Source organism: Myotis brandtii, unplaced genomic scaffold (genome assembly GCF_000412655.1).
Source record: "Myotis brandtii unplaced genomic scaffold, ASM41265v1 scaffold699, whole genome shotgun sequence".
NCBI lineage: Eukaryota > Metazoa > Chordata > Mammalia > Chiroptera > Vespertilionidae > Myotis > Myotis brandtii.
In genome coordinates this window covers 70,040-93,715 of record NW_005370733.1, presented here as the reverse complement: position 1 = coordinate 93,715, position 23,676 = coordinate 70,040, and the positions used below count along the sequence as shown (strand labels likewise).

The 23,676-nt window shown below is 52.9% G+C and overlaps 1 protein-coding gene across 6 annotated transcripts in view; it reads right to left on the bottom strand.

Moving 5' to 3' along the window:
• Positions 1 to 23,676, bottom strand: part of TSC1 (tuberous sclerosis 1) — a 35,976-nt gene that overhangs the window by 3,141 nt on the left and 9,159 nt on the right. For 4 of the 6 annotated variants that reach the window (XM_005882118.2, XM_005882120.2, XM_005882119.2 and 1 more), the window contains exons 2-20: positions 23,477 to 23,539; positions 19,653 to 19,836; positions 18,807 to 18,910; positions 17,667 to 17,819; positions 15,494 to 15,638; positions 14,186 to 14,340; positions 13,800 to 13,873; positions 9,486 to 9,661; positions 8,306 to 8,418; positions 7,893 to 8,004; positions 7,487 to 7,605; positions 5,917 to 5,986; positions 5,440 to 5,544; positions 4,640 to 5,198; positions 3,164 to 3,207; positions 2,395 to 2,561; positions 1,479 to 1,661; positions 636 to 746; positions 16 to 138 (exon numbers count right to left, since the gene is read on the bottom strand). In XM_005882118.2, coding sequence (XP_005882180.1) covers positions 16 to 138; positions 636 to 746; positions 1,479 to 1,661; positions 2,395 to 2,561; positions 3,164 to 3,207; positions 4,640 to 5,198; positions 5,440 to 5,544; positions 5,917 to 5,986; positions 7,487 to 7,605; positions 7,893 to 8,004; positions 8,306 to 8,418; positions 9,486 to 9,661; positions 13,800 to 13,873; positions 14,186 to 14,340; positions 15,494 to 15,638; positions 17,667 to 17,819; positions 18,807 to 18,910; positions 19,653 to 19,758 — 2,619 coding nt within the window. In that variant the 5' untranslated portion in view covers positions 19,759 to 19,836; positions 23,477 to 23,539. The remainder of the gene's footprint in view (positions 1 to 15; positions 139 to 635; positions 747 to 1,478; positions 1,662 to 2,394; positions 2,562 to 3,163; positions 3,208 to 4,639; positions 5,199 to 5,439; positions 5,545 to 5,916; positions 5,987 to 7,486; positions 7,606 to 7,892; positions 8,005 to 8,305; positions 8,419 to 9,485; positions 9,662 to 13,799; positions 13,874 to 14,185; positions 14,341 to 15,493; positions 15,639 to 17,666; positions 17,820 to 18,806; positions 18,911 to 19,652; positions 19,837 to 23,476; positions 23,540 to 23,676) is intronic. The other 2 variants (XM_005882123.2, XM_005882122.2) reach the window with 2 other exon arrangements.

The window sequence follows — 23,676 nt, the reverse complement described above, 5'->3', positions numbered from 1 at the left end:
GTCCCTCCGGCCCACCTTGGTGGTGTCCGAGTGCTTGTTCTGCAGCTGCTCCAAGTACAGCTCGTTGACCTCCCCGAGCACCAGCAGCTGCCTGTTGAGGAACTCCATCTGCTGCTGGACCGACTCGCTATTGGAGAGCTGACCAAACACAGGAACAGGCGGTGAAATGGACAAAAATGCACTTTAAATGGAGCCGGCAAAAAGGAAGAAGTGCCAACGTCCACACCGAGGTGGCCACCACAGGACGCTGGGAGAGGGGTGTGCAGGACCGCAGCAGGGCATTCGGTCCCGGGAAGACTCGCCGTTCCTGACTAAGGGATTTCTAGCAGCGCAGTGAACCTCAGAGTCACAGCTCAAAACTGAACAAACTTGGTCCATTTATGCGAACAGAGTGTGGAGAGACTTCCCAGGACACTCACAGGGAGTTCAACAGCACCCAGCCCCTGACCCACTGTCCCGAGCGGAAGGGACAGGCGCGCTCCCTGCGGGGCCCCTCCCGGACTCACAAGCAACACAGCTCACAGCTCCCTGCTGGGGCCCCTCCCAGACTCACAAGCAACACAACTCACAGCTCCCTGCCAGGGCCCCTCTGGAGGAGGAAGGCCAGTGGCGGGGTGGCCCACTCGCCCTCTCACCTTCTGAGACACCTGGCTGAGCAGCAGCTCCGTGTGGCACACCTTGCTGTTGGCCTTCTTCAGCTCCAGGCGCAGCTCGGCCACCATGTTCCTGCAGTCCTCCAGCTTCGTCTGTACAGGGAGATGCCGGCTCAGAGCGCCAGCGGGCCTGCCCCCGAGAGCCACAGCCCCCTCCCTCAGTGGCGCATCAGGAAATAAGTCTTTGTTTTAAAAAGTAAGCTATGGCGAGTTCCTGATTTGTGTAACAAAGGCCTCAGACCCCGAGGCCCCAAACTGCCCCACGGAGCCCTGGAGTGGGCAGCAAACGCCCCTGATGGGGGCGGGAGGGAAACACAGTGACACCTGCTGGCCATCACGCGCACTACCGGCTGGAGGGCCTTCAGTGTCAGTAAGAGGTGTCCCTGCCGGGGACGAGGACCTCTCTTTGCAAAGCTGTGTGTCAGGTGGTCAATGTGATCAGATCACCACGCAAAACCCAGTAAGAGACGGGACCTGCGGTGACCCAGGCCTGCACCTCTGTGCAGTGCCCAAGGGTGCGCACACAGCATTGGCCAGTGGCTGTGCCATTGAAAAAGGAACTTAAGTTTTCTTAGGTTTATGTATATTATTTTAAACAGCTCCTAAGTTGTCAGGACAAGTACCACTCAGTTGTTTAGATCTACCTGAGAAGCAGAACTTCTCTGTTTGGCTGCGGAGGCAGGACAAATGAGTGACACTGAGGGCGCTGGGACCGCTCCCTAAGTCAAATGGACCTGCCCCAGCCACCGTGTGGGGGAAGGGCTCGCCTGTGCGGAGCAGCACGCGGTGTGTGTGCCCCTCGGGGACGCCTGCGCGGCGGCGCACCTGCAGCTCCTGGCTCTGGTTGTAGAACTCCTCCCGGTCGTGCTGCAGCTGCCTGATCTGGCTGTGCAGCTGGGCGACCACCGTGTCCCGCTGCTCCTGGAGCTGGCTGTACCTGGCTTGCTCCTTCTGCAGACTGACCTTCCATATCTGGATGTCTTTCTCTTGTAACTTCAACTGGTCTTTCTAGCAGAGACCAAAGATGTCATCATTTTAGCTGCCTTCCAACATGGGCAGTGATGCTCAAGTTCAAATGCAAACATTTCATCTAAAGTCTTAGCTGCCCTTTAACCATACTACAGGTCCAGACCCTGACAGCTCGCTCTGTCTGGCTGGGCTCCAGCTCAAGGGCTCCCACATTTCCCATCAGGTCACCGAAGGGATGCACATCACGGACGCTCGCCCTGGCCAGCACTCAGCAAGCGGGTACTCCTCTCAGTTACATGCCACCGGCGGTTGCCACAGGCTCACCTACTTTCTAAGTGGCAGAGCCACGGCCAGTCTCCAGGTCTAACTGGCTGCACTACTGTGTCACACATCTGGGGCCATCAAATAGCTTCAGGAGAGCTGGTTTCACATTTGGAGAAACAAAACAATCTTTTGACCCCGTTATCATCAGAGCCAATCATGAATAAACAAAAAATTCAGGTGTCCCCACGGCTTCTAAGAGCTGCAAGGAAGCCCAGAGATGCGGGAGCCCAGAGATGCAGCCACTCCTGTGTGAACCTCAGAGACGAGGCGGCCGCCCCAGTCACACCAGGGAGCAGAGCAAGGGCGGGGACTGACTGGGCTCAGGGGCTGCTCCTACGGCAGCGAAGGGCCCAGCCCGCTGCCCACCCCTCAGCGCTCACCATCGCCGCCCACCCCTCAGCGCCCACCCCTCAGCGCTCACCACCGCCGCCCACCCCTCAGCGCTCACCATCGCCGCGTTGTGCTCCTCCAGAGCCGCCGCCCTGATCACCCTGCGGAGGAGCCGCCTGTTCCGGACAGCGTGCTGCTGCCTCTTAAAGCGCTCATAGAGCAACTGGTTGTGCAGTAAAAGCAACTGGTTACGGAGGGTGCGGATCTCATCTGAGGGAGGAGAGCCTGATTTTAAAGCAGAGGGAGGGTGGCAGAGATGCCTTTTACATGGCGTTCAATCAAGCCCCACCCAGGGTCTCTCAGCTCAAGAAACAATTCTTTAAGAAAGAGATTGCCACCCACTGGCACTGACCACGGGGCGCCTCGCAGGCACTCAGTAGGTGAGGAAGTACTGCCACCCACGTCCCTTGCTAAGGGCACACTGTGGTGACACTCTGAGAGCATTCTTTCCTTTTCTCCGCAAACTGGAGCCATATGCGTACACTTCTGAGATTCCTTTTCTTCCTTCCCTGATACCTTTCCCCCAAAACTCCCAGTACCACCTCCTGCACTTGGGGCTTAGCCCAGGGAAGCCGAGGCCAGGCGAGAGGTCTGCACTTTTTGCAATTCTATTGCAAAGTGCATGGTCTTTGCCACTTTTCAAAAACAGGAAATGCTGACTTTACGACACCTGGGATACTCTTTAGCAAGCACAGAGTTAAGGGGCTGGAACAGCAGCGAAGGGGGACTCTGCTTCCTATAAAGCACCTCCCTCGGGGACAGAAAAGGCAACAGGCAGGCAGGCAGGCCCATGTGGGCTGGATCTGGAGCTAAAGTTACAACTTTACCTCCAAAGTGGGTCCAGTCGACAGACTTGCTGGGTAAAGACAACCTGGGAAGAAAGGTTTTGAATCACAAAGTTAGCGATCGTACGTACCTGCAGCGAGGCCAGGTCCCTCCTTGTGCCCAAGAAAGCCTTCAGCTCCCATCCCCGTGGAGGCAGCCCAGGAGCCTCACAGCCCACTCAAGGGAGGGCCGAGCTCACTCTGTGGCTGGCGAGTTTTGCTCAGCTTTCAAGGTGACTGGTAACCAAACACACTGCGAGCTGCCTGTTTTCAATCCTCTACTGAAATACATGGGGAGCAGCTCTGGGTGAGACACGCCTGTCCCCCAAGTTTAAGGAAAAAGTAGGTAATTTACCTGGGCCTATTACACTGAATGTCATTAAAAAATGGATCTTAGCCCGGCCGGCGTGGCTCAGTGGTTGAGTGTCCACCTATGAATCAGGAGGTCACAGTTCAATTCCCAGACAGGGCACATGCCCAGCTTGTAGGCTCAATCCCCAGTGTGGGGTGTGCAGGAGGCACCTGATCCATGATTCTCATCACCGATGTTTCTAACTCTCTCTCCCTCTCCCTTCCTCTCTGAAATCAATAGAAAAATATATTTTAGAAAAAAAAGGGGGGGGGTGGATGGAATCTTAGCCCTGGCTGGTGAGGCTCAGTTGGTTAGAGCACCACCTCAGTGGGTTGTTCTGTACACCAGAAGGCAGCAGGTTCAATTCCCGATCGGGGCGAGACTGGGAGCAACTGATGTTTCTCTCTCTCACATCAATGCTTCTCTCTTCCTCCCTCTCCAAACTCAATCTTAAAAAAGAAGAGAGAGATCTTAAATATTACAATCTCTGGGAAATCCTGCGCTAGGTTATTATACACAAGGGAAAAAAAAATAACATTCCCCAAGAACCTGCTGAGAAATGACCGAGAATTCAAACTTCCCTCACGCTGTCCTTGAACATCCTTTGAAAAGGGTAATAAAGAGAAAGGTTGAAGAAAAAAGAAAAAAATAATAAATAAAAGAAGGGTTCAAGAGTGTCTCAGAAGATCTCTAAGAAATCCCGTGTGCCTTCCCGGGGGAGGGGCCCCTGAACTTGCATGGAAAGGCTGCTGATTGATCTCCCACCCAGTGAGCTGTCAGCAAGCAGAACACCTGCGGCCAGCAGAGGGCCCTGTGACACACACTCCTGCTTCTGAAATGCCAGAACCTCCCCTGCACTGAGAGCCGCGTGGAAGCCTCTGAACGTCCTCCGAGCGCAGGGCACAGACGGCCTACGTCGAGGTAGGAAGACTCGTGTTAAAATGGGACGGTCCAGGTCAGTGTGCGCATCTGGAGGACACACACCGCCCTGTGCATGCAAAGGCGGCAGCTGGAGGGTGTCTGCCCGCACAGGCGGCAGCAGCAGCCGGAGCACACAGCCTGCGCCCTCCCACGTTCTGATGTCACACGGGACAGACACTGCGGAGGACGGAGCCGCGGCGCCTCACCTGCTCAGCTCCTTGCCATGCGCGTCGGCGCCCTGCTGGATCAGCCTGTCCAGCACCTCCAGCGGGGAGGCAGAGGGCGCACAGGCTTCCTCTGCGTTTCCTGGCATTTTCTTCACGAGCTCCTTGGTCTTCTTGCTGACGAAATGATGGGCAGTCTTGGGCAGCGCCACCTCAAAAAGATGATCGTAGGGAGGAGGCTGCCCGCTCCCAAAGCCCGCGCCCCGCTGAGACGGAACTCTGAAGGGGCTGGGCGTGAGGATCCTGGTCTCCAGAGGCGTCTGGTGCTCCCCGCTCCCGGCAGGGCTCTGGTCTCGGCCCCCGCCGGGCAGCTCAATGGGGGTAAAGGCTTGCTTCGGTGTGTCAGGCCCAAGCTTGTCCAGGGACGCGTTGAGAGGCTCGGGGTGCACACTGGCGCCCTGAGCGCTGGTGGTGGCTGACGGGGTCTTCCTCGGACAGCCCAGGAGACTGTCCTGGTAGAAGGGAGAGTCAAAGCCTCCTCGAGGAACCAGGGGCTCGGTGTCGGCCGTCGTGATCTCAGAAAGTTCCTTATAAATTGCCGCTGAAGGGGAGGGAGGGAGACAGAGACACCCCAGTGAGCAGGCCCCCTGGGGAGGGCCAGGCACTGCCACCAGAGGGCAGTAGAGAGCGGCATCCCTTCACCTGGCACTGGACCCCGAGTTCACCTCCCATCTTTTCTCCCCAAGAGAAGAAGCACCAAGCCAGCCCTGCGTGCTGGCGCGAGGCCGGTTCAGGGTTTTACCCTCTCACCACCTCCCCAGGCCCCCGAGCCTGGACGTTACCTTCTTCGTTGTCCTTCTCAATGCTGTCTTCGTCGGAGGCCAGGCCGCCCAAGAACCCTGGAAGGTCACTGAGAGTGACAGCACCTTTGCTGCCAGGAAGTTCTTCTAGAAACAGACAACTTGAGTCAGAGAATCATGCGGGAAACCACTGGAACCGAAACGCTTCCCGTCACGGAGGTGCCGGAACGACTCCTGCTGGACGGACAGGCTGGGAGGGCTCTCCGGGCGGCAGAGCTCCAGCACTGACCACATCTAACTGACGGGGCCCAACACTAGCCCCACAGGAAGGAAATCTCCGTCCCTAACGCTCAGAGAACAGGTAAAACCACAGGCTGGCAGCTCCGCACGGGCACTCAACTGCACTCGCGTAGGGCTGTGCATTACTATCAGGTTGGCTTTGGTGTCTCTAGGCTCAGTGGTTTGCAGCGTTCCAGAATGTCCCGTTCCCACACGGAACCCAACAAGAGGAGACGGTACCTAGACCGCGGTCGTTGGGAAGATGGTGCTGTCTGTGCAGGCAGGGCCGGGCCGGATCTGTTCTCTCCTCCTGAAAAGATGGGCACGTTTACATCACTCGGCGAGGCTGAGCACCCGTCCCCAGACGTAAGAGAAACACCCCAAGTATCTGCGCTGTCAGATTAGCAAACTGTTTCGTCTCGGACGCCTGGATGTTCTTAAAAACTGTTGAGAATCCCAGGACCTTTTGTTTACTGTGTGGTTATGTTATATCTCTTGAAAGTTACTAGATTAGGAATTAAAAGGGAAGTTTTAAGAATATTCATTAATTCACTTAAAACAAGAAGGAACGGGTGAGGCTAGCAGAGCTGCTGTCCATTCCTGCAGCTGCTCGGATCCCTGCAGGGAAGCAGCTGGGCGCTTCCGCCGCCTCTGCCTTCCAGCTGCTGCCTACGGTTCTGGCTAAACATGTGAGGAAAACGCTGGGACTCCGGACAAGCAGTGGTGAGAAGTAAACGATGTTAACAGACTGCGGTCACATCCTTGCTGTCGCACCCACACCTGACAAGGGTTGCTTCTTAGCGTTATTTACGGTGTGAGACCTGAAGCCATGGCCATACACGCTCCATGTGCGTGTTATCCACCGCCTGCCTGGCATGTGCACAAACGCGCCTTCACCACGCATGAGCTGTAGCATCGTTCTCTGGGCATTTGGCAGAGACTGGCTCACCGGGTCATGTTGAAACAATTCACTATTCAATGCTGACAACGCGAAGGACTAACCAAGCTTCCCGAGACCTTCAATCTCACATGAGAGACTAGGGGAAGCTATCCAGCTTGTGGGGGCGCGTGCCAGTGTTTTAATATTCCAATTCCACCTGAGAGCTGAATTTTTATCATTGGCAACAAATGCTGTCAGTTGTTTATCTTGAAGAGACAGGCTCAGTTCATCACTTAACAAACTAACTGCTGGCCACACCGGGTCTGAAGACCAGCGCCAGCCAGCTCTTCAATAAAATCAGAGCTTCGGGAGGAAAGGCGGCTGGGCAGCTCTCGGCCTGACCCTCGCAGGAGCCTGAGGTCACGCCACCTGGTGTGAGCAGTGCTCACGTGCACGTCCTCTGCCGCTACAGAGAGTTACACAATCATGTTCCCAAAGGCCAGGATCTGATAAACTAACGACTTTCACTGCTTCCCACAGAATATTCTTAAGTTCGTTTTTTTGCTTGTTTTTCCTTTCTTTTACACAGAGAAACCAGTCCAGGAAGAAACTGTAATGCCTGCCAGGACAGGTGGGCCCTTCACCCTGAGGGGCCAGGCGCTCACCACCATTTCCTACAGCAGGAGTTCCACGCAGTCAAGGGGCAAAGGACAGCTCAGTATCACTGCGCCAGCACTTCTGACCCCACGGGTTCCAGGAAAGGCTCCAGGCCGAGTCAGCTGCCCCACTTGGAGAGCTGCTGGCTGCTCCCTGTCAGCTGTCTGTTTAAAGCCACCACACTTTAGGGGGGACCTCTATCTGGCATGACAGGCTTCACAGAGTGAGTGAGCAGGCGGCCACAGTGCTGGGGAGAGGGCGAACCGAGCATACCTTCCGGGGGGGTGCGGCTGTGGGTGGGGGGAGTGGGACGTGCACGCAGTCATCCGAGTGGCAGAGCGGGGCGGGCGGAGGAGAGGTCGCTGGGGTTCCCGAGGGAGTTCCTTTTCCACCTGCTCAGAGACAAGGGCAGAACGCACAGTCACTGGGCCCGACTGAGGAGCTGCCACGTTCCCGGCGGCCTGTCACAGTGAGGAAAGCTGCTGGAGCTCACTGTGGGGCTCCAGGCCAGGCTCTGTTTTAGGTTCCCTCTACATGTTCCGGAAGCCCCTGAGGTTTGCATTAGTGTCAACACCAGGTTCACTGCTGCAAGTCCCCAAACACAGTCAGACCTGAGACTGTTCCTGGTCATAAACGGCAGGCCCACCCCCACCAACCAAAACCACCGAGGCAGACGTACCAGGGGCACCAAAGGCTTTACTGTAGGGCTGGGAGCAGTCAGGCGGCACGTTTCCAGGGGAGGTGGGAGGCGTGGCCATGCCGCACACGAGAGATGGGCTCCAGAGAGTAGCCTGGGAAGTCAGTAAGCATGTCGGGATGAGCAAGGACCACTCGCCCAACGTGTACGTCCCTGGGCGGTGGCCACTTCAAACTAGAAAGAGGCACCTCATTAAAGCTCTATCAAGGGACACGTTGCATTTGTAGGTCTAGACTCTAAGAGAAACCCAAGCGGGTTTTGCTAATGTAACCCATCCTTAAAAATAACTTTCTGAAATGAGCAGTGAGATTTTCCCAGACCACGTGCTAAAGCCCGATGCCAGTGGCCAGTGCCAGCAGCGAGCAGAGAAGAAGCAGGCGCGCTCTGGGACGTACTTGCGGGGCCTCAGCTGACAGCCGCGGCGCAGGGGAACTCAGAGGCGGAGGTAGCTGCCCTGGCGTGCTGGACATCGGCCGGGACACGGAGGGAGGGGTGGAAGTCACACTCCCTGCAACGAAAGGGAAAGAGCACACCGCCTCGGTGTGTGGCCTGGTTATTCTGACAAAACGCTTTGGTCACCTCGCCCTCGCTGGGTGGCTCAGCTGGTTGGAGCACCATTGTGTCCACCAACGGGGGTTGGTCCCCAGTCAGCGCACATACAAGAAGCAACCAGTGAATGCATGGATAGTGGGATGATGCATCGGTGTCTCTCTCTCTCTCAAATTAAATTTGTTTAAAAAATACACCTTCTCAACTTCCAACGATATTCAGTTCTCTGCATTTAAAGAGAATCTGAGGGCCCTGACATCCTGGGGGGCAAGGAACACCCCACAGTGCTCTTTGGGAATGAGTGCAGGAGGGCCTGCAGGAAAACCTGAGAAGGCGAGGCCGGACGATGCCTCGGTGGGGGCTGCCTGCCGAGCAACCTGGACTCTGCAGCAACCCAATCCCACACCGTGCACTCGGGCACACGTCAGTGCTGCGGCCCAGAGGCCTCACAAGTGTCGCAGAAGCAGGAAGACTCCCTTATGCACAGGAGCCTAGAAGTCACATACTTAAACCCATTTTCCTTGTTAAGCATCGCAGACACAGCAAGTCTGCTGGCACATGATCAGGCAGGAGACCAAGGACATGGGCCTAAATTACACTTGAAGGAGGAATTAATCAGCGGAAATGGAGGCAAATTCTAAGTTTTAATATTTGGGAAACTGCTCCTAGGTCTAGGAGCTGACCTAAGTCTTCTTCTAGGACAGTGATGGCGAACCTTTTGAGCTCGGGGTGTCAGCATTTTGAAAAACCCTAACTTAACTCTGGTGCCGTGTCACATATAGAAATTTTTTGATATTTGCAACCATAGTAAAACAAAGACTTATATTTTTGATATTTATTTTATATATTTAAATGCCATTTAACAAAGAAAAATCAACCAAAAAAATGAGTTCGCGTGTCACCTCTGACAAGCGTGTCACAGGTTCGCCATCACTGTTCTAGGAAAAGAAAAATAAAGTCAACAAAAATCAACAATGCTTTCTAGGGCCAGAGCAGGAGGCAGAGAAGCACCAGAGTCCCTCCTACCAAAGCTATTCTGTGTGTCCACGTAAGGGCTTGCGGTGACGTCAGCTGAACGAGGGGGAAGGCGGGCTGAGTTTTGGTGAGACACAGAATAGCCATCTTCATACGAGGCTTCTGTAGGGTCCAGAGAGATTTTGGCACACTCGATTACAACATCATGGGTTTCTAACTTCTTCCACCTGTAAAAGGCAAAGAAAGTCAAGAAATGCAAGCTGTAATCCATTTAATTAATCAAATACATAAGAGCGCTAACTCCAGCCAGCCACTGACCTGTGATTAGCAAAGAACAAGGCAGAAACACACCAGCCCAAGAAGTACTGATCAGAAATTAGGCATTCATTTCACAAACCGATATCCTCCCCATTGAAAGTGGTTATATCAATTTACCAGGCACTAAACTGAAAGAAAGATTTCATCAACAAAAAAATAGGCCTGGCCTCAAAATACAACACAAACTGTGCAGAGCAGTCACCAGGGAAAATCTCCTTTGGAACAAAGGTAATCGAAGATCAGGGAGGCCTGGAAACTGCCAGGTAGCTGAGCATGACTTAAGGCCACTTATCAAAGTATTGGGGTTCTAAACCATCCTCCGAGCAAACATGGCGCAGAAAGTCTCAACCCTAGAGAAAGCCCCCAAGGAAATGTACAGACGTGTCTAAGGGTTCTGATCTGGGAGCCACAGTTCTGCTAAGAGCATGGCCCAGGGAAAGAGACACACGTGGCGAAGTACACCGTGCTCAGCACAGCACAGCCCGCCATGGGAAGAAGGGAGGAAGCAACCGAAGTCCAGCCAGAGACTCTGCAGGGGAAAGACTGTGACCCTGTCAGCAGGTCCGCAGTTGCCAACAGGGCGGGCGGCCTGGAAGGGGCTTCCTGGGCAAGGGAACATTCTTCTACTGCGATTGAGACTTTTGTCAAAACTTAACAAAACTGAGGAACTTTATTGTATCTAAATTATACCTTACTAAAGTTGGCTTTACAAATCATACTTTCAAAGATTAAGTGACAGCAAATGCTCAGGATATAATCTTACATGAGTAAAGGAAACAAAACACTCAGTGGATAGAGCGTTGGACTGCAGACTGAGGGGTCCCGGGTTCGATTCTGGTCAAGGGCACATGCCTGGGTTGCAGGCTCGATCCCCAGTAGGGGGCATGCAGGAGGCAGCCGATCAATGATTCTCTCTCATCACTGATGTGTCTAGCTCTCTCCCCCTCTCCCTTCCTCTCTGAAATCAATGAAAATATATTAAAAAAACAAACAAAACTACGCAGAGATACACGAACGGATATGCTCCCACTAATAATTCAAATGAGAAGAACAAGACATGGGTGTGTTCCTTTCCTTCTCTTACTTCGTCAGTGTTTGCCAAATGCACGAAATGGAATAGCTAACGTGTTTTCTTGCTCAGGTATAACGGTCCTCCTTGGGGACCACATCGTTTTGCTCTCGCCTCTGTGTTCCGAAGCTTACAAAGAACAGCCCAGCAGCACCAGCCGCACCACGGCTCCCCTGGAAAACATCCTCCCTACGCAATGGTCCCAGACCGCTCAGCATCGCCGAGATGGGGGGATGTGGTATCACACACAGGACAGAGCCGGGCTGGGGGGCCTCAGGCAGCTGCCCTGGAGGCAGGGCCTTGGGGTCCCCACGCAGCCTCTTGGGTCAGGAGCAGGTGAGGGTCTGGGGGTAGCCTGTGACACCTGGGGCAGGGGAGCTAGTCTCCTCCCACATTCTCAGCGGCTGGAAAGTGATTACGTAAGAGCAAGAGTCAGGACACATGCGCACACAGAGGAGACTGACCTCAGAGAAGACGATGAAGTGCATATCGCAGGGATGTTTTATTTTAACCACAGTAACAGATGCACTTACAGTAACTTCTTGATTCTTAAAGGGACTTTTCAATTGTAATCTCTCTGAAACTGGGAAGCACAGGCTAACCAGTCACATGTGGTGTATTTGGGATTCTTTCTTTCTCGGGTGTGCGTAAGAAAATACAAGTACATCCTGTTGTTCAGTGGCATCTTAGAGTCAATGAAATGTGACAGTGTAAAGTCAGCGTAGTATTGAGAAATCCCTCCCAGCCCCTGGACTTCGCCTGCATTCTGGTGAAACCTGTGCTCAGTGCTCAGCGGGTCTATGGGGGCAAATGTGAGTCCCTGCATATCTGAGAACGTCTCATACTCAACAGGCAGCTGGCCGGGAAGAAAACCCTTTCCCTCCGTTTTGAAGGTGATTCAGAAGCTAACGCCATTCTGATTTCTGATCCTTACTGTTTTACTTTGTTTTTCTCTAAAAGGTTTATCTCTGGTGTCATGAAATTTCACAACACTGAACCTTGGCAGCATCCTTTTACATTGATTAAGCTGAACACTAAGTTGCTCTGATCGGGAAACGCATGTCTTTCAATTATCGTATTTTCTTGTATTACTTGTACTTGCATTGGAAATTTTCTTCTATCATTTCTTTCCCAGTTTGTCCCCCACCAAGCGGTCCCTCTGTCTAAAGCTCCGTGCTGGCCGCTGGGCTCCTGGACGGACGGTCTGTTTCCCATCCTCCTCCCGGCTGCTCCTCCCGCCCTCTGACTCTGCTCCCTGGGACAGCTCGGCTTTACCTTCCCGCTGTCCCGGCAGGTTTATTCTGGATTTCATTTTCATTGTTGAGGGGTCTTTCTTTAGTGGGACCGTTCCCTTCCTCGTGGCCACTACTGACATTTCCTGCTGCTTCTGTATGCTCACTGCTTCTACCTCCTTCTCTTCACCTTGGTGTCTTACCTTCTGAGTTAGAGCTTTCTTCAAAAGCCAGATAACTCCTGCCTATCGAGGTGAGGGAGGCTCTATAAGTTGACCCAGGGGGTTTCCAAGTTAATAGACTGAACACACACACACCCAATTGTACAACCTCCTAAAACCCAACTCTCCACATTCTCACAGACATGAGAGATTGCATCCAAAAACAAAGAGGAGGGGAGGGGGGCGCTGGAGAGGGCCAATGGGGGAAAAGGGGGACATATGTAATACATTCAACAATAAAGAATTACTTTGCCCTGACCGAATAAAATTTAGAAAAACAATGGAGCGGACTCAGGGGTCCCGGGTTCGATTCCGGTCAAAGGCATGTACCTTGGTTGCAGGCACATACCCAGTGGGGAGTGTGCAGGAGGCAGCTGATCGATGTTTCTCTATCATCGATGTTTCTAGCTCTCTATCCCTCTTCCTCTCCCTTCCTCTCTGTAAAGAATCAGTAAAATATATTAAAAAAAAGAATTACTTTAAAAATTAAAAAACAGAAACAGGCCACTATGAAAAAGGTCATTCAAGGAACTGAAACAGCTCTCAGGTATCAAGAACATGGTGGGAGCAAAGGCTATAACAGAAGGATTAAAAACTAACGATAGGACATCTTCAGGGAATAAAACAAGAGAGCAGAGAAGAAACAGGCGAGTGGGAAAGAGCAGAGAACCGTGTTGGGGGTCCCAATTTCAATGCCAGGAGTCGTAGGAAAAGACAGAGACGATGGAGGCAAGGAAATCACGCATAAATAGAGCATTTCCTAGAACCTACAGAGCTCCCAGACCCAACAATGAGAACAGACTCACCAAGGGACAGCACTAGGAAATCCCAGAAAACAAAGGAAAGACTCCACAGGCCCCAAGAACACCCATCGACAAAGAGGGTGAGAGGCCAGAGGTCCTGTGTCCACAGCAGCGCTGGGAGCAGGGGCACCGGACAACACCTCCCAACTGCCGAGTGAGAAGGACTCCGGCCTGGAAGTCTGCTCGTGTTATTACGCGCTGCACACACGTCCTGTGCTTCTCTCCGTAGACCTCACAGGGAGCTGCTTTAAGTGACTGAGGACTGGCATCACCGGCCTGGGCACAGGCCTGGCTGCCGGCGGGGAAAGGTGTGGAGGGAGAGGAGCTTCTCATAGCTCGGGAAGCAGAGCTCCACCCCGTTCCCCGCTTTCGGTCCTGGCCCTCCGCGTGCCTGTATCCTCCAATCAGGAACTGCGCAGGCTGATTCTCCACGGAGGAAGGGAGCGCCTGGCGGAGCAGAAGGAAGGACCCAGGGGCCCAGCCTCCCCACCTCCGACTTCCCCCAGCACACTGGCTGAGGCCACACGGCCCCGGGGGGATTTCCATTTCCTGTTGCTCGGGGTGTTTCAGACGCACCCGAAGCTTTCGCTGCACGAGTCCTTTCCAGGGACTGCCTCCACGAGCAGAAGAACCCATACTCCCCAGTGACCTCTCAAGCGCACATCTCCCCATCCCACTGCAATCTCGCCAGAGAGCTGAGGACTATCCAGGGGGTTCCATACCTCCGGGGGTCCAGTTCATGGTCCTTGGATCCGGTCACCAGTTCCGGGTGAATCCGCACATGCTCCATCATTGGCTGGAAGGGTCCGGGTGACAAATGGAAGGCTTAACTATCGCCACGCACCAGGACAGTATTTAACAGTAAAAAGAGCGAGTACTGATGCACGCTGCGACGGGGAGGGGGCTTGGACACCGTGTGAAGGGAAGGGCCCGTCACAGGGCCACACAGCACACGACAGGCAAGCCCATCAAGGCAGAGGGCAGCCCGTGGTTGCTCAGGGCTGGGGTGGGGGTCCTGGGCTGGGGGAAGGGTTATCTTTTCAGAATTCCCCTCTAGCATTTAATACAAAAGGAGTAAGTGCCGCCTGGCTGCACGGCTGTCCTTTACCTTGACCACTTCCTCAAAGGTCTCCAGGTTCTCCTTCATGGTGTAGTGGGAGCGTAGGAAGGAGACGAAGTTGCAAGGGTACATCCCGTAGAGGCGATGGAAGAGGGCGTAGACGCTGGCGTGGAGATGGACCAGGTAGATTTCCGCCACGTGGCCTGGAAAGGAGCGTGTCCAGGAGCCTCAGCCAGACACAAGGCTGACATGGGCCCGGCAGACACGAGCCTGAAGCTGCCGCCTGACTCCTTGCTCACGGACCCTCCCCTTTGCCCCCCGAGTGAGAGTGGCTTTCCACAATGCAGGGTGAGCACGCCAGCCCCCCTGAAAATCCATCGGTGGCTCCCGATGGCCCCTGGATACATGCCCTCCACGTGGAGTGACCCTCAGGTCTGACTGAGCTAACTCTGCCTCCTCTCCAGTCACCCCTCCACAGGGACCCCCGGCGCCTCCCCACACCGAGCCGCCTTCGGGACAGTTGCTGGCCCCAACACCTCTCATCCTCCTGCCCCTGCCGGCTCAGCTGCTTCCTGAGAACGGCACTGCCTGCTGCCTCTGTCCTCAGTGCCTCGCACTGTGCGTGGTGCCCAGCAAGGCTTAAGTATTTGTGACCAAATGTGTGAGAACCTTTTAAAATCAGCAGTAGTCTCAGCTACTGTCCTGACATTCGCTTTACCAGAGCTGAGAGTGGAAGAAAGAAAACGTAGTTAACCTAGCCCTGCCTGGGCCGCTGGGAACCGCAAGTCCACGTGGACAGAAAGGCCCTCCTGAACGAGCAGCCCACCCTGCCCCAGAGGCGGCTCCATCCCGGGCCCCAGGGGCTGTGCCGGAGCCGCAGGGCTCATCCTTTCAGGGTGCACCTCGTGCTGCAAGTTCATGTGCTCACAGCTGGAGGCACCCTGACAGAGCGGGCTGCCTGCCGAGGTTCCCAAGTCCACTGCATGTGGAACGAGAATGCGGGTGGGACGTGCAGCGCCCTCCCTCCTCCCACACACACACGGGAACAGGGCCAGGGGCCTGTGTCCTGTCAGACCAGCGCACTGAGGCAAGAATGTCCCGCTCCGGCAGGGGTCACCGAAAGGCAGGGAGCTTTACCTCCTGCCACTCCGCTTCTCAGAGGAGGAACCCTTTAAGCCAACGGAAGAAAGGCATCGCACAGCATCTGGTCCTGCCGGCAGTGGACACCCCCAGCTACTTCCTCGTCTGGCTGGTGACAACACCCATGCCAGCTACAGAAGTCGACACATCTTCCCTCACCGCTCACCCGCTGCTCGTCCATGAAAGCACCCCCTGCAGGTACGCAGGAGTCTTTACCTGGTTTCTTTAGGCACCACGACGAAAGGCGGCCAAAGATGTCAAAGAAGTCGTGGAGGTGCTGCTTGCCTGCCTGGGGGATCATGGGCAGCATGGTTATCAACACCAGGACGCCGGTCGTGAGGACGATGACATCAGTGTCCACCTGCGAAGAAGGAACACCCGTCAGGTGCAGGACTGCACGCCACGGCCCGGTGAGAGCTTCGCTCAGACTCAGCCCCGCCCCTAAGGCCCTCAGGGCTTGGAGGGACAGCACTACAGCGACTCCACAGGAGCTGCTGAGGGCCAGCCCGGCTGCAGGAGCTGGTGCCGGAACCAGGCACCCACATCCCAGAGGAGCTTAACCTGGGTGGGCGATGCCCACTCCTCAAGCCCGAGGACTTGGGAGCAGGATCTGGAAGCAGGAGAGGCTACTTTTTAACAGAACAGAGAAATGCAGCTGTTTTTTGTTCATGCAACTAAATCCTAAAATGCTTACCTTTTTACAGTCAATTAAAAAAACCACTCCACATTGACAAGTCATACACTTTTTCAAAGGATCACAACAAAGTATAACTTAAGAAATAAGCATAGCACTACCAGGAGTCCTTAAAGGCTCACCTTCACAGTATTTAGAAACCAGCAAATAAAAGGCAATATGGTGACCTCTGACCATGTCTACAACCCGCACAGCGAGTGTTCACTGAGGGCTAATAAAGACACCGCTGCCAATGGGTGCTGAGCACCTGGACTGCAAGAGCGTCTCACCTGGCCCATGACCACTTCAAGGCTGTTTGCCAAGTGACTAGAATTCAGATTTAAGCAACAAGATAGTAACCAAGACTCCCGTCGAGGCTAAGACACTCATTATTCCTATTTAAAAAGGAATCTATACGTCTGGAAAGGAAGTTTTAAATATACTTAGTTTTCACATCAAGCCCGTCCCTTCTGTGATGGCAGCCATCTACTGATAAGAGTATAAAATGCTGTTAGGAGAATGTATGAGTTCCAGTAAAAAGGATGAACCCTCATCGTACAACATCCTAACTGAAGGCTTGGGTAACAGCCCAAGAGTAATTGTCAAGGCTTACCCTTTTGGAAAAGATGAGTAGTTTTGGACTCTGAATTAAATAGGGTGCCTCAAAACTGGATTATAACCTCATCAACCAACAGCTTAAAAAATTAAGTTATTGCCCTGGTCAGGTGGCTGATGGGTTGAAGCATCGGCCCGTACACCAAAAAGTTTTGTGTTTGATTCTCGATCAGGGCACATGCCTAGGTTGCGGGTTCAATACCCTATTGGGGCTCCAACAGGGCATGTACGAAAGGCAACCAATCAATGTTTCTCTCTCCATCTCTCTTCCTTTCTCTCTAAAAATCAATAAAAACATCCTTGGGTGAAGATTTAAAAATTTAGTAAGTTGGTAACACTATTCCTATTTTTCCCCAATACCACATGCATGTTTTTATGACACCCTGTCAATGTGACTCCTTGGGACCCACCTTCAGGGACCCTAAAGCCGCTAGTCCCCCCACTGGCAGAGTCACAAGCCCCTCTGCAGGTGCTGTGCCAGACGAGCCCGCGGTAAACACTCCGCTACTATCCTGTCTCTGGGAGGAGCGAGCACTTCACATTAACCAGGTCTCCGTACTTCACCGCCGGAAACAAGTCCAGGAACCGGAACAGAGGAACAGAGAGCCCTGCGTGGCCCAGCGAGCCCCTGCCCCACTCCACCCACCAGGCTCTCTTTAGGGGGACTCTGCGCAGGAACACTGCGGGCGGTGCCAGAGCAGAGAGCGGTCAGCAGCGCCGGTGGGAGCCGTGGCAGCCACGTGTCCATGGTGACGGGCCTGCGAGCCCGCACTCCGTTAGCTAAAAGGCGCTTGGGAACGGGGTTCCCAAAGACGAGCCGGCATATGTTCACCTGAGGGAAGGCTCGCCAAGGACGACATCGGAGAGGCTTGGGAAAGAGGACCAACCTGCTGAAACGTCACCGTATCTGCTTGGGCAAAAGCTCCTGGACATCAGTGACGCCCTGAGAGCGACTCAGCCCAACTCTGCACTCGGAGAAACCCCCAGCGCCTGGGGTTTCCACACTCTCAGCTTACAATAGCGCGCTTCCTGGAAGGGACCCAGCATTTCAGAAACGACACGCACGAGGCCATTTCGCTCGCGTCCTTACACACGTCGTACCTTGAGACATTTTAGCAGAGAAGGCAAGAGAGGTGCTTGAGAGAGCTTATGCTTCCAGGGCGGCTGCAGCCGGATGGCGTGGCCCAGTAACGAGAGCGTGGATAACCGAGAGGTGGCTTTGCCCACATATTCATTCATTTTGTCCAAGAGATGCTAGAAGTGTGAGAGAACAGGGAAACGTATCTCAGTAAAGCTGGGAGGTGGGGGGGCAAGGGAACCAAGGGAGACCCTCGGATGCATGTACGAGGCTCACACAAAGGCCACAGTGATGGACCCCCGGCCCCCGAGGCTTCCCAAGATGTACAGCAAGGGTCACACAGGTAAAGAGGTCAAGTTCAAGATTTAAACCATGTTGGCATTTAAACCACGGTCCCATCTGGCCTGAGAGGACAGCCTGCACTTCCTGAAAAAGGGTCCCATGCGGGGGAGGCAGGGAGGCCCTCCTTCTGAGGCACAAACAGGCCACCTCTTACCATCACCAAGGCCTCAGCCTGCGGTGCTGAAGCTGTGAGGGCCCTGCTGGAAGCTCACTCACTGCTACAGGAGCCCGGCCGCCGGGTTCGGCCCCAAATATAGATCTGGACGGAGCGGAAGTTAAAATTCAGCCCAGAGTGAAAGAACAAGACGGCAAGGTCTTCGTATTCTCTACGACCGCAGATGCCCCCAAATCTGCCGTCACGGTGCTCTGCTAGCTGTCAACCACCGGCCAACATAAAGCAAAAGCAAAACGTAAGGGCCCTCCCAGCGCTGGGAAGCTGGACTCATCCATCGGTCCCGTTAGTTTGCACTTAAGATTTCCCCAGATTAATTAGAAGCTGAAAAACCCGAATCAAAGCATGGGTTTAACAAGGGGCACTTGGTGAACCGAAGGGCCCTGTACCATTCTAATATTGGGATTCCAGGATTTCTTTAAACAGCAAGATCTTAAAAAGCCTCTGGAATTTATTTCACTTTGTAAACTTTTCCGCAGACACAGGTCCTGCGGGTGACTTTTACGTATGGTGACACCTGGGAACGAGGCCCCGTGGCGGCAGAGGTGGGGGGGGAGGGGAGGTCCGGAGCCTGCACACGGGTGTGCGGAGGAACCGGCACCCCTCTCGGGAGAACATCTCCCACGCTCCACTCTGCCCCTGCAGTTACCTTATCGTGTGGCTCTTGCAAGGTAGTCAGGATGTGCAATACTTGCTGAGAACTGGTTTCCAGGTAATAGTCCACCAAGGTGTTCACAAGCATCGGCCCCCGGTCTAAAGAAAGAAAGGGGGGTTCTCAGAGTCACTTCCTTTGACATTCTAAATTTACCTCAAATCGCCGCCTGTCACAAAATCCAGAAAATGTTTCTCCACACGTTACCCAAAGTCGTCCGAAGCACTCTATCTCTGCTTCACTACATTCACTTAGGTCTAACTGTAAGACAACACCAAGTTTATTTGCCTAAATAACCATATAAGCACATGAAATGCTAGCTTCTTTTTTATTACTTTTTTTAATTACAAAAGATAATTCATTTTGCCCGGCCTGTGTGGCCCAGTGGTTGAGCGTCGACCTATGAACAGAACCAGGAGGTCACGGCTTAATTCCCGGTCAGGGCATATGCTCAAGTTTGGGGCTCGATCCCCAGTGTGGGGCGTGCAGGAGGCGGCCAATCAATGATTCTCTCCCATCATTGATGTTTCTCTCTCTCTCTCCCTCTCCCTTCCTCTAATTTGAAATCAATAAAAATATATTTTAAAAAAAGAACGGCAGAAACTTGGGTGCTGGGTGCGTGGGGCTCACTATGGGATTCTCGCGTCTGTGTCTGTTGCACATTTGAATGTTCTGCAAGGAAAAGCTGGACACACACCTAGAGTGGTTCCACCCACGTGAGCTCTCTCTTGGTGTGTAAAGACTCCTGAGAAGGAAAAGCTCAGCTGAGCCGCAGGGTTCTGGTCGCTCTAGGTCGCTCTCTGCCGACTGGCAGACGAGCTGAAACAACCTGCTCTCGCTCACCAGCATTGAGGTTCTCTTTAAAGACGGCCGTGACGTCATCACGCACACTCAGCACGGGGGAGTCCAGCATGGAGAGCAGCTCCCCGAGGTTGGCTTGTTGGGCCATTTTCTCACAGACGTGCTGTGCCGGGTCCGGGACGTTCGTTACAGACGCTGGAGGCTCTTCATTGGTGCCACTACCAGACTGAGAAAAAGGAAGACGACAGTGTGACCCAACAGTCTCATGTTCCCCACAAACTACCTGGAAGGCAGAGCAGCGCATGCCCCGTGCCTCGAAGTGTGTGCAGAACGCTGTTATGGGAGCGGTGCGGCGTGAGGATACCCCTGCCTGTGACAAACTCACAGAGAGGAGTTCTACAGCCAGAGAGAAACCAAACACCGCACGGCCAGACCGACTGTCACAGCAACTTCATAAAAGAACCAAACAGAGTTATTCCTACTTCTGTTTCTGCCTTGGGTTTTTGGCTAAGATAGTGTTTATTTTTCAAATCAGCGCGTAAAAGTAGGTGAACTATTTGCAGAAAAGGAACTAACAGCATAGTATTTTCTTTTCTTAATTCTGATTTTTTAAAAATTTAATCTTTATTGTTGAAAGCATTGCATATGTCCCCGTTTTTCGCCCATTGACCCCTTCTAGCCCCCCCGCCAAGGCCTTCACCACCCTCGAGTCCGTGTCCATGGGTTATACATATGTGCATAGAAGTTCTTTGGTTGATCACTTCCCACCCAGCATTTTATTCTTGACTATCGCTCCAATGTCTGAAATTTAGTACAGCTGGTTAGGTCCCCAGGTACTGTCCTCAGGGGCTGAGGACCTAACCAGCTGTAGTAGCTTTTACTAGTAGACACTGGAGCGATGGTCAAGAAGAAAATGCTGGGTGGGAAGTGATCAGCCAAAGAACTTGTATGCATATATGTATAACCCACAGACACAGGTACTGTCCTCAGGGTGTGAACCAGGGGTCGTTTCTCCATTTGGAGCGTGCACGCCTCATGCCGTTGGCTATAGGAAAGGGGCACCAGGGCAAACTTCACCTTGAAAGCTCAGTTTTTTGGTTTTTTTAAAGTATATTTTATTGATTTTTTACAGAGAGGAAGGGAGAGAGATAGAGAGCTAGAAACATCGATGAGAGAGAAACATCGATCAGCTGCCTCCTGCACACTCCCAACTGGGGATCTGCCCGCAACCAAGGTCATGCCCCTGACCAGAATCGAACCGGGGACCCCTCAGTCCACAGACCAACACTCCATCCACTGAGCCAAACAGGTCAGGGCAAAAGCTCATTTCTTTACGGCAGTGGAGCACCTGCGCCACCTGTACATACGAAAAGCAGCTCACTCACCAAGCGCACTGTACACACACTATGTATGTCTCCCACTGTGGTCCCTAGAGCTGTTTCCCAAAGCCAGGTAATGACCACTACCATGTGTCCGACAGGCGCTGCTCACCTTCCACCAACACCATCAATATGCTCCTTTCCTACAGCCGTGTGAGTGGTCTTGGTCCCACTTTCGTAGGGAGAGCAACAGGTTAGGGCCCAGTGACAGGGAACCTTTTGAGCTCAGCATGACAGCATTTTGAAAAACCCTAACTTAACTCTGGTGCCGTGTCACATATAGAAATTTTTTGATATTTGCAACCATAGTAAAACAAAGATTTATATTTTTGATATTTATTTTATATATTTAAATGCCATTTAACAAAGAAAAATCAACCAAAAAAATGAGTTGGCGTGTCACCTCTGACACGCGTGTCATAGGTTCGCCATCACTGGGTTAGGCCTTTCGCTCGGGGTCACAGAGCTAGCAAGAGGCAAACCAAGGAAGACCTGCGAGCTGAGCCTGACTCCAAACCCCGAGCCCTGCAATGCGACAGTCAGCGACGTGTGGCTTTGACCCTCATAGCCGCGCTCTGAGGTAAGCAGGTCTCACCCTTATTTTCAGATGAGAATAGGGACACTCAAAAAGGACGAGTGAGTTTGCGAGGTCACGTGGTAAAGCAAACACAGTTGGCCCAGTTCCCAGGCCAATGAGCAGACATGTCATTGGCAGCCATTTGCACTCTTATTGCCTCAGGAACCTGCATTTTAATAGGCACCAGGTAGTTCCCATCCGGGTGATATACAGGCCCTGTTTGAGAAACACTGTGCTAGAGTTAACTCCTCCTCGCACGGCAAATTCAGAGTAACAACGACCCAGAAACCGCGAGTATTAACTACTACCATCTACGCTCTTGTTTAATTATAACCTGGTTAACAGTCACTGATTGGGCTCTTTGTGAGTCAGAAGTTCATTAGCCAGAAAAATTAACTAAAATGTCTAAATGCATTTCTGATAGCAAATCATGAAACAGGAAGTTGCTGGGTCACACCTGTAAATATACATCTTACAGGTGAATCACAAAGGAAGTCGATTTGAAAGGGCTCAGAAACCTTACAGCTGGTAAGATTTCACCACAGAAGAGTTCAAAACTGAGAAGAGAAACAAATGTCACCATACTGAGGTGGATTAAATTACAGTTATAAGTAAAGATGCCTGAAATCTGTATGTTCATGTTGACCAATGTCACTCCAATACATTTAAAAAATTTTTTAAAATTAAAATTAAAAAAATCAGTGCGCTAATTTTTTAGCCTGCCGGGTTGCTGCTTCCTTGGAGGACTGAGTGAGAGGCTGAAGCCAGACCTCAGCACAGGCCCTGCACAAAGAGCACCGCTGGCAGGGGAGCACCGGGGCAGACTTGGGGCCCACGCGGAAGGTCACCCCTTAACAGCATGCCTACCTGCCTGGCCCCGCGCTCACTTCTACGGCAGGCAAATCACCAAGGACACTCAGGTCTAAGAGTAACCTGTCCGCAGTTCGGTTTTGTTCCACTGATATTGCTGCTTACCTGGCCTAGTCCTGGGAGACGCTGTCTTCTGCGCGCTGAGACCGCCTGTCGGGGTCGGTCCTCCAAGGAGGAGCCCAGGACAGAGTGACAGGAGCTCAGTTCTAACAAAGATGGCGCCCGTCCAGCAGCCGGGCAGTAGCCAGGCTGACCAGCCTGGACACCCAGCTTGTTTCTGTGTGCAAATACAACGCGGGCATACACGTCTGCTTTCTGAAGCCTTCTCCTTCCAAACGCTTTACAGAAGCCAAAGCACATGAGAACACTTTTGGCAACAGCTTTTCTCTTTGGTTCTAAAATTCTAAATTTTACCCATCTTTTCTAGTTCCTAGAAAAATATGTAAATATTGTGTGAGATTCTTCGTTTAGGTAAGCAAAGTTTAAGGATTTCTGATATTCCAAAAAGTCCTCACGGGAGCTCAATCATAAGCTCTTGGAATGAGTCCCATGATTAGAACATCTTTCCTTTTAATTTTTATTTTTGTTGTTGTTGTTTTTGTTAATCTTCACAGGTGGATATTTTTTCCATTGATTTTTAGAGAGTAGAAGAGAGGGAGGAAAGACAGAGAGAGAAACATTGATGTGAGAGAGACATATCGATTGGTTGCCTCCCATGCACACCATGACTGGGGCTGAGGATCGAACCTGAAACTTAGGTGCCCTTGACCTGGAATCGAACCCGAGACCCTCGGTGTGTAGTCTGTCACTCTAACCACTGAGCAACGCCAGCCAGGGAGCATCTCTCTTTTTAAAACTCATTCAAATATTCCTCGAGCACCTCAGTGCAGGGTGCTACACAGGGCGGACAGACCTAGCGAGTGCAATGAAGAATTGTATGTGCGCATGTAGGGAATGGCCGTGGTTCAGGGGGTGCACAGAGGAGGGGAGGGAGCAGCTCCCTCTGTCCCCCCAGCCAGTGGACTGAGCTGATGCCTTACCTGTTCTGAGGACAATTGGTAATTCGGTTTCCAGTGCTGTCAGCCTGGCGTCTCTCATGGTCTCTGGAGGAAAACACACACATACGGACATAAAGTACAGCGCAGCGAACCAGAGGCAACCAGAGGGAGGAGTCCAGGGTCCCCTGGCTCCGCCTCCTCCCCACTCCGGCCCTGAGAGGCAGCCATCTGCTCTCCCCCCA